Consider the following 14,631-nt stretch of genomic DNA (forward strand, 5'->3'; position numbering starts at 1 on the left):
AATGAGCCTGGGGCAAATAGAAATTCCATTGCATCTCACTCCCCATGTGTCGGGCTGTAGAACATCCTGGATTGACATGGGCCTGGAAGAGACTGCAGGTGTTTGGCCACGCCCCCAGAACCCAGCACCCTAACACACAGTCCCATCTCCATTTAACCTATAGGGTCAGTCACGTAAGACACAGTCATGTACCTGGGATAGACAGCAACAATTTGTCTGTGAAAGGAAATTAGTTGTTAATTAAGAGCTGAAAGATGGTGAACAGCATGTTGATTTAACTTGTGTAAGTAAATTAGATAGCTTTTGAACCTTGAAGAAATTTTAAAAAGTTGAAAAAAGTGTTGGACATATATCGTGAGTATTAGAGAGAAAAGGAAATATTAAAACAAAAGGCAAAAAAAAATTTGGTTGAAAATCACGAACATTGTTGTTTTAGAAGTTCCTGTTAGGGAAAAAATGAAATATTTAAATAAAAGCAGGAAATTTTTGGGTTGAGAAACAGTGTGGGGGGAGGGGCTTGCTCTGCCATGTGGTGTGTCAGCAGAGAGGGCCCGTATTCCCCATTCTTTTTTTTCTTGAGAAAGAAAACTGTCTCAAAGCAGAAAGGAAAATTTATAGGCACTGCTTTAGGCAAGTGGCTGAACTAACTTGTTCATGATGGAGGGGGAGGGGAAAAGCCTCTGCTGGCAGGCAGAGCACAAAAGTGATTCTTGGGGGAGGGGTAAAGAGTGGAGATTAAGGAGTCTCCACCATCTTGTCCTTGAGCTGGAGAACATGTGGAGAGAGAGACAGACCTAGTCCTTTCGAACTAGGCAGGAGTTAGATTGTAGTTAACAATTAGAGAAAAGACGTTAGCCAGGAATACGAGAGAGGAAGAGAGGGGACTTGGGGGATGGGTGGACAGAGATGTAACTCACGGTTTTCCGCAGGTGCCAGCGGGGAGCACTCTTGGAGCTGGCTCTGCATGTGTTGTCCTCCACTAGCAGGGGGGAAAATGATGACCCGTGCGCTTCCGGGGGCGCGCATGGGCATGGAGTTCTCTGTTGTATTGTGAGTCTCTGTGCATCTTCTGTTCTTCGAAGGTACCGGAGAGAGACAGAAGCGCACAGGTTTTAGCTGAGTAGATTCCACACACGGTGCTGGATGGGCGAACGGAGCCAAGTCTGATGTTGGGTAGTCCTCACTCAGCTTTGTTCCGCAAGGGTACAGAGCTCTTGGATTGTGGATCCCCGGACCAGAAGTTGGCCGGAAACCAACTGGTCTCAAGCCCTTGGACTCTCAGACCACTGAGAGGCCATGGAAGGACCGAGACTGGGGCATGTGGGTGTGTGACCAGCCAACCCACAGGCGAGAGAAAGGAGGGGGGAGGGGGAGAGGGATTGGGAATCCCTTGGGCCAGAGGCAACCAGTAACCGACTGGTCTCAAGCCCTTGGGCTCTCAGACCGCTGAGAGGCCACCAAAGGACCGAAACTGAGGGCATGTGGGCACGTGACCGGCCAACCCACAGCCGAGAGAAACAAGGGAGAGGGAGAGGGAAGCCCCGAACTGAGTCTTGTGGAAAAGGGGTTCGGCTACTTGCTTGGGTGAGAGACGGCTGTTAGTTTCTGTAGCAGCGTGGCTGTTCGAGGCCCTACGTTGGGCGCCAGCTGAAGGGAAAAAAGCGGTGGCACACTGGTAGAGTCCCTGGAGTAGCGGCATGGAGGTGACCCGTGGGGATATGGTGCAGACCGCGGCTGCGGAGGAGGGAGTCCCGAAATCGGAGGCTTTTCCTGCGGTGGAGGTTTCCCACATACACAAGAAAGTCCCAGATTCCAGGAGACACGTGAAATCCATGGAAGAAGTTTATTGATCATGCTGTGAAAGTTGTATCTGGATGTGCGCCCCCGCCAAATGCCAGGAGGAGCTCTCTCATATGGGGAGTGGAAAAGAGGAGGGACTAGGGTGGGGAAAACTTAATTAGCTATGTCCCCTGGCCTTTAGATAATTCATTAATATGTGAATCTCAAGGCAGAGGCCTGTTAGTCATGCCCTCTAACTGTGTGACTGACCATATAGGTTAAATGGAGATGGGACCGTGTGTTAGGGCGCTGGGTTCTGGGGGCGTGGCCGAACACCTGCAGTCTCTTCCAGGCCCATGTCAACCCAGGATGTCCTACAGCCCAACACCCATGTGCACTTGCAGCAGATGCCACTGTGCCTTCCTGTATAGCCTGAGGACATGCTGGGCTGGCTCCTGGGCACTCCCCTTCCTCTAAGAATGACTACCACTTTCTTCCCCATTGCAGAAGGCACTTCTCCATATGACCTGCACTTACTGCAAATTTCTTTAGTGTACTTTTTTTTTTAAAACAGTGTTGCCTTTGCAAGAGAACTGTAGTAACATGGGTGTCACTGAGACCCTGTTCCCACATAACTGGGACAGTAACATGGGTGTCACTGAGGCCTGTTCCCACACAGCTGGGACACACTCTGAAACCTTGTGTTCTCTTCAGCGCTCTGAACTCTCTTCCTTCCTTACTCTTAGCTCTAACTGCAGTTTTCAAGAATGTGCACATTCTTCCACCCAGTGCACTGCCAGAGTCTGTTGAAGTTCCTACTCAGGAACAGCATTTTTCCTGTTTCACATGCAGGCCGTGATTTAGTTGGAAAACAGCAGAGAGAGTGAAACCAGAGAGGAAAGTGGTGTCAGAGGAGGTCAGGCAAACTGGGTCCTAGTTGGCCATGACATCATCAAAAGCCTAATGATTGAAGGCAGCTGAGGCCTGCCCAGGGCTCTGCACAGAGAGGTGGCACACGACACAGCTGCCCCTCCTGGAGCACTGCTGCTGGACCATGAGTAGAGGCAGGATTCCTGGGACATATATCTTGTTTTGGAAACTTTAGGAACCACGGTAAACAAGAGGCATCAGTCCTTTTGAATGCTGTTAAGTGCTAAAACTTCCTAAAGATTACAATCCTCAACATTTTTAAAAGTTTATAATTTATTTGTGTGTATGTACAAGGAAGTCAGGCCCTGGAGTCCCAGGCATTTGGGAGCTGCCAGGGGCTGGAAATTGAACTAGGGCTCTCTGTGAGAAGAGGGCGTGCTCTTGACTACTGAGCCATCTCTCCTACTCAACCCCCAGTGTTTTGTTGTAATAAAATACACATGCCATCTTAACTGTCTCAAGCATACACCCAGTGGCATTAAATCCATTTACAGTGATCCACATCTGTCATTACTGTCTGCTTCCAAAATTGTTACGTAAACTCTGTACTCAGCAAACCTTAGCTAACCCTCTCCCTACTAGTCTTAAAAAATGATTTCTGTCTGTATAAATTTCCTTACCCTAGATGTTTTGTGTAAGTGGAATCCTATCTTTTTGTGTGACTTCTTTTATTTAGCATAATATATGTTTGCTTTCTATTTCTATTAAAAACATGGTGACTAAAACCAACTTGGGTTTATTGCCTCTTACAGCTTACAGGGAAGTCAGGGCAGGAACTCAGGCAGGAACCTGGAGAAAGGAGCTGAAGCAGAGACCATGGAGGAGTGCTGCTTATTGGTTTGCTCCTCATGGGTCACTCAGTCTCTGTCTTAAACACCCCCAAAACCCCTGCTTACTGTGGATGAGGCCCTCCCACATCACTCATTAATCCAGAAAACGCCCCACAGCTCGCCTACAGTACAATCTGAAGATAAAGGGAAATCTTTTAATTAAGGTTTCCCCTTCCCAGATGACTTGAACTTGTATCAAGGTGATAAAAAACTAACCAGCACACAGTCTTTTTAAGGCTCATCCATTATATGGTATGATTCAGAATTTCATCGCTATAAGGGCTTGATGACACTTTATTGTATATATTGTCTCAATCTCTTAGTTTGTGGCAGTGGCTTATGTAGCACAGTCTGGCCTTGAACTCACTGTATAATTAAGATTAAGGATAGCCTTGAACCCTGATCCTCTGCTTCAGTGTCCCAAGTGGTGGGACAACAGGCCTGTGCCTCCTCCATGCCCTGGCTCCCACTCACTTAAGCAGACGTCATTACTACTCAGTAATGGATATGTATAAATCCCTTTCTTCTCAATGGTGGAAAGTGTCTCTCTTTCCTCAGCACTCTTCAGATTGGATTGTCTTTGATTTGTTTCTGCTCTCAATAACCTTAAAACCTGTTTTTTCCACCTGAAGGAGAGAACCAGTTCCAAAATTGAGTATTTCTTAGGGAGGCCTGGCAGTTTCCCATGACAATTAGGTTGCTAATATAAGTGTCCTTTACAGTACAATTCATTTTAATACCTATTTGAAAAAAAATTTACTTAGCCTTTCTGTTCATCAAAGGTAAAGTATTATACCTATAGTTTTTCATGTTTTAATTCTGTGTTTTATTTTTCACTATACCCATTAATGCTGGTGTAAGTTGTATATCGTAACTTTCGATTGAGTGCGGTAATCAATTGATGATTGATATTGGAAGATCCAGCCTACTATGGGTGGTGGCTACCCTGGGCCTGTGGTTCTAGATAGTGTTAAGAAAGCAGGCTGAAGAAGCCATGAGGAGCTAGCCAAGCCAATAAAAACTGTTCTTTCATGGCTTCTGCTTTGGCTCCGCCTCCAGATTCCTACCTTGAGGTTCTACCCTGACTTCCTCAATGATAGATTGTGATGTGGAAGAGACAGTGAGATAAATCCTTTCCTCCCCAGCCTGCCTGGGAGGAAATAATGGTGGTTTTCTCACAGTAATAGAAACTCTAAGACATAAATAACTAGAAATGTAATTGGTACTTAGTGTGGTAAATACATTTGACTTTTAAAAGAAACTGTTAGACATTTTATAGTTGTAATCATATTACTTTCTGTTCATATCAGCAAATATTAAAGGGTTTTTTCCACCCTCCTCAGTCCTTAGGTTTAAAGGATAAGTGGAGGTGGGATTTGTCAGACAAAGTGCTGGGGCAGGATAGCTTAGCAGAGGACTTTGTGAATCAAAAAGGAAGATACAACAGGGAAAGCCCTTGAAGTGATTGATAAACTCTGGGGAATGAAAGACTGGGGCCCCTTTGTAAATGGCTTTGAACGACATGTGAATGAATATATGATATGCTGACCTAGAAAGTCCTCTAAGTTGGTCAAGGAATAACTTCCATACATCTGCAAATAGGCCTTATCACTTAACAAAGGCAACTGAACCAGCACTTGAATTACAAGCCCCGGGTTCAATGCCCCCAGCACTGCAAAAACAAAACCATACAAACAGAATAGATATACTTCAAGGAAAGTGTTCTTAAGGGAAATCACTAAGCTGTTTGGGGGATATAATTGGTCTGATCATTTCAGTAATCCTGACTTTTCCCCTAGTCTTCAGCCTTTTCTTCTCTGCTTTGTTTCTCACTGTTTCCATGAATGGTATATTCATCTCCGCCTAGCCCCATAGCCAGCAGCAGCTATGTATTGTTCTTCCTCCTGATAAAACTTTCTGAGTCTGCTACAGTACACACAATACACACGTCACTGTTTATACATGAGGACTGCCCTTGCTGAAGTCCCATGGCCGCCACCTCTCTGAGGCAGTGGGTGGGTTTTGTGCTTGCCTACCTTTTCCCACACAGTACACACAACTGTGTTTTTACTTCAAGTATTTTCTTTCTCTGAATTTTGTGACTGTGTGTCTTTATTTCCTAACCCGATTCCTAACCCAGGACTGTCATTCCTTTGTAGTCTAGACCTGGGCTTTTTAGCCTCTAGTTGATGGTTCAGTAGTTAGTTCCTTCCCTGTACGTTTTCTCCTTACACTGTTTCATACGACATCATAGCTAGACCACATAACTGCCTATCTCTGGGACTGTATTCCCCAAACATGTCTGAACTCACCAAAAGGCTACCCTAGTCTCTACTAGTACAAGCTAAAAACTAGGACTCACTTGGACTTTATCCTGCATTTAACACTGAGAAGTACTGTCCTGCTTCCTCCATATACTTCTCTTTAACCCACCTTTCTTTTCTTCCCTCCTCCTCCTCTCTTACTGTCTCAGTCATCTTAGTTGGCTTAAGCATCTGCTATGGTGAACAGCAGCCTCCATTCCTGGCTCAATACTGGTGGATGCTATCTGCTTCCCATCTCAGAAGGCTTATGAGAATTGATGAGTTTTGTAGCTTTCCCTGAGAGCTCAGAGGCTCCAGCACAGGGGTTTGGGGTCCTGTTTTACAGTGATTCCCAGAGTCGTAGAAGGCATCCAGACTGGTGCTTTTACTGGGAGATTTATCACATGATTCCTCCAGCAGTTTCATTTTGTGGCTAGTTAAGATAATTCTAATTGCATGATTCCATAGTTATCTTTCAGGTATGTTTAAAATCCTTGCTATCTCAGGTGTAGACTAGGAACCTCAGACTCAGACACTCAGAGAGTTTCTGACTCTCTGCAGTGTGCAAGCATGGGAACATGACTTTGATCCCAGCATCCAGATGCAGGGCAGCACATGCAGTGCTGAGGTTCAGTGAAAGACCCCATCTCAAAACTAAGATGGAGACCTGTTGAGATGGCTTAGTAAAGGTAAAAGGCTTCCATATAAGCCTGATGACTTGAGGTCTGTCCTGGAACCCCTGGGGGAAGGAGAAAGTAACTCCTGAAAGCTGTGCTCTAACCTCTATATGTACACCATGTGACATGCATGTGCCACAATCTTGCACAAACAAGTAATAAAACTTAAAATTAAACGATGAGGCAGAGAATGATTGAAGATGTCTAACAATCTTTGTGCTTTCTATGAATACACATATACTTGTGCATTCAAACACCACATAGGTACACATTACATACACATGTGCACACACACAAATGGAAGTTATATTTGAAAGCCATTAGATTTCCAAGAGATGAATCTAAGTGAGATTAATCATATTAAAGAGGCAGACATGCTGTCATATTTTCTCTTTTAATAGTTTGGATTTTTTATTAGTGCTTAAACTTAACTGAATCTTAGCTTGAGGTTGTTTGGGGTGCGGATGGTTTTGCTGTTAGAAGTGAGACAAGCTGTGCCTAAGTGCTGCTGGGGCCATGGTGGTACTTCATTACAGATCTGCAGTCTGTGGCCATTCTTTCTCTCTACTTCACTTCCTCTCAAACAGTTTAGAACTGGAAGTGGCTTTAAAAGCTCCTGCCTCTTTACTCTTTCTTCCCCTCTTCTTTCCCCTAGCCCTCCCTTCTGGTCTTCCTTCTCTATCTCAACCTCTTCTCAAGTTCAGTGTGTGTAACTTGTAGGATTTGTACTACTGGATCCAACTGGATACAACAGTTTCAGAATCTTTATTGAAACATCATATGGAATTAATATTAAACCTAACTAAAGCATTCAAAGCATCACATGGTTCTTTTATAGTAAATAAATAAATGAAAGCTATGCTGTAGGTTGGCTACCTGAATTGCTGGTTTCCCAGTGAGAGTGATCCCTACACACACACACACACACACACGGAGGGATCAGCAATGCCTACCACGGTCTCTTTGCTAAGAAGACAGCAAACAAACACAAGCTACATTTGGGGTGATTTCTAATTTGTTCTTTGCCATTGTGCCTTTTAAGTTTCTATATACTTATTCAAGTCAATAGACTATTCTCTTGTTGGGTTTACAGAATAGTTAGAAGAGTCCCCACCGAGTAACCCCTCTTCTATAATTCCCCACATAATCTTGGTGCATTGTTATTGATGGAAGTCCATAGTATATTAGTGCTCACTCTTTGTGTTGTACATTTATGAGGTTCTGACACACGTGTAATGACACGTGTCTCTCATTACTGTGTCCTATAGCTGTACGGCTTGATAAGGGAACTTTCATTACCCTGAAACCTCTTATGCATTACCTTTTCCCTTTCCCTGAGCCCTGGCAACCATTGTTTATCTCCATTTTCAGAATGTCACATAGTTAGAGAGAGTCAATGTATAGCCTAGTAAATTAGCTGCTTCATCTCATAAAATTGTTAAGGGCTTACATTTACTTACAATTCTTTTGAACTTGACAGGCTCTTTTGATTGCTATGGCTCAGGCCTCACTGAGCTGTATCCAGTCTTTACTCAGCTCTTTTTATATGTGGACGATGTCAGTGTTCTATTGTGCTACATGTTACTTACCCACTTAACCAACTGAAGGATGACTTGGTTACTTCTTTGGGCAATTATGAATAAAGTTGCTATCAATATTTCATGTTTTGATTTTTTATGTGCACATACATGTTCAGCTTATTTGAATACAATTGCTGGGTAATATGGTAAGAAAGTGTTTACTTTTCTAAGAAAACTACTGAATCATGTGAAAGGAAAAGTACCTACCTAGGACACCTTAAGACCAGATTCTCAACACAAAGGAGATTTATTTGCCCCAGAGGGGCAGAGAGCAGGGAATTAGAGACAAAGACAGGAGATAGAAGACAAGAGAAAAGACGAAGGGAACAAGGGAAGAGGAGACAGGAATATTTGTCCAGGAGTTGGACAAAGGACTGCCTCTGGTTAGATAGGAGACAGATGTGGCCCATAGGAAAATGGAAGTTTATAAAGGTAAAGGGGGAAACCCCATGTTAGGAGGAGGTGTTTAATTTTAATTGGGCATGTTAATTAGTTGAGCCAAAGGGACTTTTGATTGCTGGATTTCAATAGGGGAGAAGAGCAAAGCCCTGCCACAGCCATGTTTGCTAGCCTGGGCCAGAGTCCCTTCACCATGGCCATGGCATGAGCATTCTGTATTGCATTCCCAGCATCAGTGAATAAGAGTTCCTTTTGGTCACAACTGGTGAGTTGACATGCACTTGTAGTCTCAGCCACTTCCGAGTCTGAGAAAGAAAGGTGGCTTGAGGCCAGCCAGAGTATCATAGAGAAACCCTGTCTCATAAGGAGGAAAAAGAAAAAAAAAGACAGTTCTCATTATTCCACATCTTGTTAGTGCTTACTGCTGTCAGCTTTTGAACTAGTCTTTCTAGTATAGTGGTACAATAGTGTCTGGTTTCTACTTTAATTTGCTTTGAAAATTATACACTGGACAGCTTCTTATTATATGCTTGTTGCCATCTATGTTATCTCTAATGAAGAGTCCACACACTTACTCATTTTATTTTTTTTATACTTATTTTTAGTATTGTATGATGGATGTGTGTATACATAAGTGCTCATGCCTGTAGAGCCAGAGGCATTAAGTCCCCGTGGAGTTGGAGTTACAAGTGGTTGTGAGTCATCTGTGTGGATGCTGGGTACCAAACTCATGTCCTCTGAGGAGCAGCAGTATATGCATGCTCTTAACCACTGAGCCATCTCTCCAGCTCCTTATGCTTTTTTAATGTTTCCATATGATTTGGGCAGTGTTCTCCTAAACTTAGTTTTAAGTAGTTGTCTGTGGGAGCTGCTATGTCCAGAATGTGACCTAATATCCTTAAATTTTCAGTAGTTTTTTCTGGAGATCACCTCTTGTTTTGAAGACTGAAGAGTTACGTACTACCAAGGTCCCCTCATTCTCATCTGAGGCAAGATCTACCCGGTGTACATGCCAGTCTATTGAAGTCCAGCTGTGTTATGCCTGCATCTGTAAGAGGCTGGCTTACAGTTAGAGCTACCTGTGACTCAGGCTAAGTCATGACTCAGGCTTAAGACGAACAGTTCTGGAATGTTTAAATGGACTAGATGCTGTTTACTTTTTGGCTAGGAAGTCTTCCTGGATGTTTCTGAGCCAGTCAGTTTCTGTGGTGGTGAGTTTGGAGAACAGAGGTTGAAGTGACAGGCAATCCTCCCTATGATCACAGTTCCATATCCAAATGGAAACCATGCACACACCGGTGGAAAGAAATTTCTGTCTTACTGACTGTTCGTTAGTTTCCTGTTGCTTATAAAGCAGTTTGAACACATGAAGATGAATGGTAGAGGGATTTTTGCTTTCAAGGAGCTTCGTTTTGTTGTAGATTTAGGATGTGTACATTACTAGCCACAGTCTGTGAATGAGCCACAGAGATGCACAAGGCCTTTATTTGTCTCCATTCCTTTAAGTGGTTTCTTTCAGACAACATACTGGTTTTTAGTTCACTTTTAGACTCATATTTGAAGCATATAAACTGTTGATGCTCAATATTATTGCTGATAAAGTTGTATAAATGTATGCCACATTTGTTTTCTGTCTTTTTAACCTCTATTCTTTGCTCCTTTCTTTTGCACTCAGTGGTCTTTCTACCTTTTGTGATTTTTTTAAAGGAGCACTTTATATGATTTTTTCTCAGTTTTCTTAACATACCAATTATCTGTGTGTGCTAAACTTTTCTTGTTTTCTTTAGTGGCTGTCCTAAAGTCTGCAGTGTTACTTTACAACTAATTCAAGCACAGCTTCTCGTAACACTGTCTGTCACTTTGTAGGTCATGCAGACGACCTCTCCTACCAGAGGAATCCCAGTTCTTCCTCTTGTTATTTGCATTACCGTATTATTTCTAGCTTATGTTCCATGCATACGTACATATGTGCACATACTCACACGTACACATGTATACACATACAACCCAGGAGATGCACATATAAGCACACGTTGTATTGCTGTTATTTTTTATGTCATCTGCTAATGGTCAGATGTTTTTACTTGACTTTAATTTATTCTTCCTTCAGTGGTTTTCTTTTCATAGAGATTTGAGTTTCTGGCTTATCTTCTCTCTTTCTAAAGAAGTATGGCCCACTCCCCAGGCTAGTGATGTCACCTAGGACATTTATTAAGCAAGGGTTCTCCTTCACTTCTAAAGGATAACCTTATAGAGTGCAAAGTTTAGGTTGGTGATTTTTGTTTTTTTTCCTCTAGGCACTGAATATTCTGCTTCCATCTCTTACTGGTTGAATGCTTTCTGTTGATACAAAAGCAAACAACCCGGTGTTCCCCTTAAAGGGAATACGAGTTTATTCTGGAGCCATTTTTAATGACCGTGGCACAGGAGCTAGGCGAAATTTCATGAAGTTTTACAGTTTCATAAAACAGTGGTGGGTACATCAGAGAGTTAGGTACAGCAAAATGAGGGAATCTTTTCTATAGGCCTCAAAGGCTGTCTGCTGACATTCTTAGTTTTGGGGTTGATGGAAGCCAGTGGGTTGGCTAAGTTAATAGATTTCCAAAGGTTTTTATCTATTATTCATAGGATGTTAGTGCAGACACAGAGGTGTGGACAAGGTGGACTGTCCAGGGGGCAGATGTTAGCCCAAGATAAGGTAACTAGCCTCTGGACCTGTCTAACATGTCAGTCTTCCTTCCCACAGTACTGCAGTTCTGGCCAGTCAGCCAGTCAGTCAGTAGACACAGCAGCTTCCCTGGAGTTCCCCTTCACATTTCTGAGTCTGATGCCCCTTGCCTCCTTAGCTTACTTATTAGATGCCTGTTCTCCTGCTAGCTTCCTTCAAAATGATTTCTCTTTCTTTGATTTTTCTGTGATTTGAAAATACATCTCTAAATTTTTGTTTGTTTCTATGCTTGTTTGGTTTTGCATTTATCCCACTTGGTGTTTGCCAAGCAACCTGGGTCAGAATGTCCTTCCTGCTAAGAAGAACTTGTATCAGATCTAGTTAGCAGTTTCCTCATTCAGAGCCCGGGTGACTCCTTTAGTCTCTTGCCCCATCTACCAGCTACAGCTCCCTTATGGCTTGCCAAGTCCACACTTTTCCAGATATACCAAGCTCTAGTGTCCAAGGTTCTTTTGCCTCTGAGTCTTTTCAGCTTCTGCTGTCTTTGCTGAAGCTGTGTTCTGTCCTTGTGGAGTCTTCACCTTGGCTTACTTCTGGTGCTTGTGCTCCCAGGTTGTTACTTGCCTTGGGTATGGTTAGCACACGGTTTTTTTCTTTAGGAGAGTCACTCTGGGAGCATGGTGGAACAAGACTCGGCCTTAGGCAGATGTGTTCCATGCCCTGAAGCCTGCACCTGTCACTACTGATTGCTGGTCCCTGTAGGACCCTCCTTTGTCTTCTGGCTCCTGAGGCTCTGGGTTCCTGTGTCGGGTGCCATGCATTCTAGACAAACAATTGATGTGAGTGGACAGGCCCTACACTAAGTGGCAGTCGCTCCCAGCTCCTGCAAGCACGAAGGACTCCCAAAGCTTCCTCCCTTCCCACACCATTAGCTCGTTTCTCCACACATCCTGCTGTCTTGACCTTCCTGTTGTGTATGTCTGATGCTTAGCTTCTCTCTCTTTGGAGTAATCTTTTCTGTCTTATCTTGACTCTTCTCCCTCATCAGGTCATACAGAGACAGCGTCTAATCTGCCATCTTACCCAGAAACACTTTTTTAGAAAATAGTTTCATTGCTTCAAAATTAGAGGTTAAGAACTTTAAGTAATATTCATTTTAAATGCTTGTATTATTCCCTTTGATAACATAACTTTTAGATTTTGGAGAGTCTATGAAGTGAATGTTTCAATGCTTTTACAGGATTTGTAAATGGTGACATTGATGCTATTGTGTTTAACTTACCTTAAAACTCTTGGGTTAAAAAAATAATACTGTATAGATTATTTTTTTAAAAAATCACATCATTGACTAAAAATAGAATAAAGGAAATGAAGTTTCCTTGTGTAGTTTCAAGGTTGGTAACTGGATAAACATTAGAAACAAGTCAGTGTAGGGAAGGAGGGAAAAACAGACGACAGTTATTAGAACCTCTTGTAATTCAGGTACTATCTTATCCTATCTGGCTTTCATACATAATCGGTGCATTTAGTGTCTTTAAGAACTCACTGAATGGGAATATTACTAGCATTCATTTTATAGAAAAATGACCTAAAATAATTTTTTGAACCCGATGACTAGTGATAAAGATCAGTTTTTACTGATAAATCTTTGGTGTCATTGACAATGGCTTTTTTTAAAAAAAGAAAAACTATCTGAGATGAAATGAATGGTGCTATTGCTGTTATACAGTAAATAACCGAGCAGGTAAGAGAGGCAATACTAGAAATAATCTACGTTCTCTGGTACTGAACACATCTGGAGCAGTTGTCAGGCTGCTGTGTAACCTGATGGGCCCACTACTCAAAGTCAGGTTCATGTTGCCAGAAAGTATCCTTCATTGCAAGTTCTGGATTTAAAGGAAAAAAAAATCTACCGTTAGTTTGTATCATTTGAGAGAGATATTTTCCCAATGAGTGGATTGCAATGAACAGTCTATATACTGGTATAAAATGGTTTGTTGTTATTTGGGCTTAGAACTGAATTTTCAGTTTCAGATACTTTGGGGTATCTATGAGTTTCTAAATATTGGCATAAAGTTTTGTGGGTTTTTTGTTTGCTTATTTTCTTTTGATTTTTTGGGTTTTTTGTTTTGTTTTGTAGTATAGCATGTCAGCTTGGTTACTTTTTTGTATGCTTGGGAAATACTGATCTTAGCATCTAGTATGAATCTAAGAAAGTATGAAAAGGGCTTGTGAGATCACACTAAAATTGCTGTTTTGAGTTTTTTTATACATGTGTTTGTAAAAATTTTTAAATTTCTCCTCAAGTATTAGTTACTCTGAAATAGTGATCGTTTTATACCTTACAGGCAGCCCTAGACTCTGCGGTCACTTCCGTTTACCACCCTGTTTTTGATGCTCCTAGGTTATTGAGTCCCTGGGAATTATTATTTATAAAGCATTGGACTATGGCTTGAAGGAAAATGAAGAAAGGGAGCTGAGCCCTCCTCTAGAGCAACTCATCGACCAAATGGCCAATACTGTGGAGGCTGATGGTAGCCATGATGAAGGGTACGAGGCTGCAGACGAAGGCCCAGAAGATGAAGATGGAGAGAAGAGAAGCATCTCAGCCATTCGGTCCTATCAAGATGTCATGAAGGTAAAGCTCAGTTAGTGTTTGTTTCTGTGAGTTGTCATCTCAGGTTGAGTGGCTGGTGACTCAGCATTTGACAGTAGTTCCCAGACTTTGTACAGTGGCTGTGGCCTTTGCTGGGTAAGAGCTCTTGGCCACTTGTAGGTTGTGTTGGGTGTTGGTTATCTTCTTGTCACCTCAGCCTGTCTGGGCATGATGCCATCAACTGGCTTCTGCATTTCCTGTCAGTGGGGTGGATGGCATCAGCAAGTGGCTCTGTACTAAAGGCTGAGCTGTACCTGTCACAGTTCTGTGACTGTCATAGCTCATTGTCCATGATTTTTGATTTTGGCCTTTTCATAGGATCAATATACAATAATAAGATGGAAGTTTTCTTTTTAGTTCAGTTTTGCTGCCTACACGAAGGCTAAATATATAGAGATAAAAACTATGAAGGATTTGACAAATTAACTTTGTGATTCTCTGTTCTGAGTTATTTAGATAGAATCTTTACTAGCTTTTTCTTTGGTTGGTTGGTTTTCGTTTTTAGGGTTTTGTTTGTTTGTTTGTTTTAAATGTACATCACTTAGTTTTCATTTTCTTTTCCAGAGTCAGAAAGTAGAGAAACACCATGAAAACAGTGCTTTTCAGTTGTGCTTTGTCCTGTGTACTGGGCACCTCTCTGCTTCTTAGGAGAAGCAACCTTCAGGGCTCCAAAGGGATTACACAAGTCCTCTTCTTCTTCCTCCTTCTCTTCCTCCTCTTCCCTCTCCTCCTTTTTGTTGTTCCTTTTTAAAGTTTTTTTTTTGAGGGAGGGAGGGAGGGAGAGAGAGAGAGAGAGAGAGAGAGAGAGA

The 14,631-nt window shown here is 42.4% G+C and overlaps 1 protein-coding gene across 1 annotated transcript in view; it reads left to right on the forward strand.

Moving 5' to 3' along the window:
* Spire1 (spire type actin nucleation factor 1) overlaps positions 1–14,631 on the forward strand; it is a 138,512-nt gene that overhangs the window by 55,926 nt on the left and 67,955 nt on the right. Inside the window, exon 3 of the mRNA XM_028774208.1 lies at positions 13,571–13,804. Within this exon, the coding sequence (XP_028630041.1) occupies positions 13,571–13,804 (234 nt within the window). The remainder of the gene's footprint in view (positions 1–13,570; positions 13,805–14,631) is intronic.

Source organism: Grammomys surdaster, unplaced genomic scaffold (genome assembly GCF_004785775.1).
Source record: "Grammomys surdaster isolate TR1022 unplaced genomic scaffold, NIH_TR_1.0 239, whole genome shotgun sequence".
NCBI classification, from domain to species: Eukaryota; Metazoa; Chordata; class Mammalia; order Rodentia; family Muridae; genus Grammomys; species Grammomys surdaster.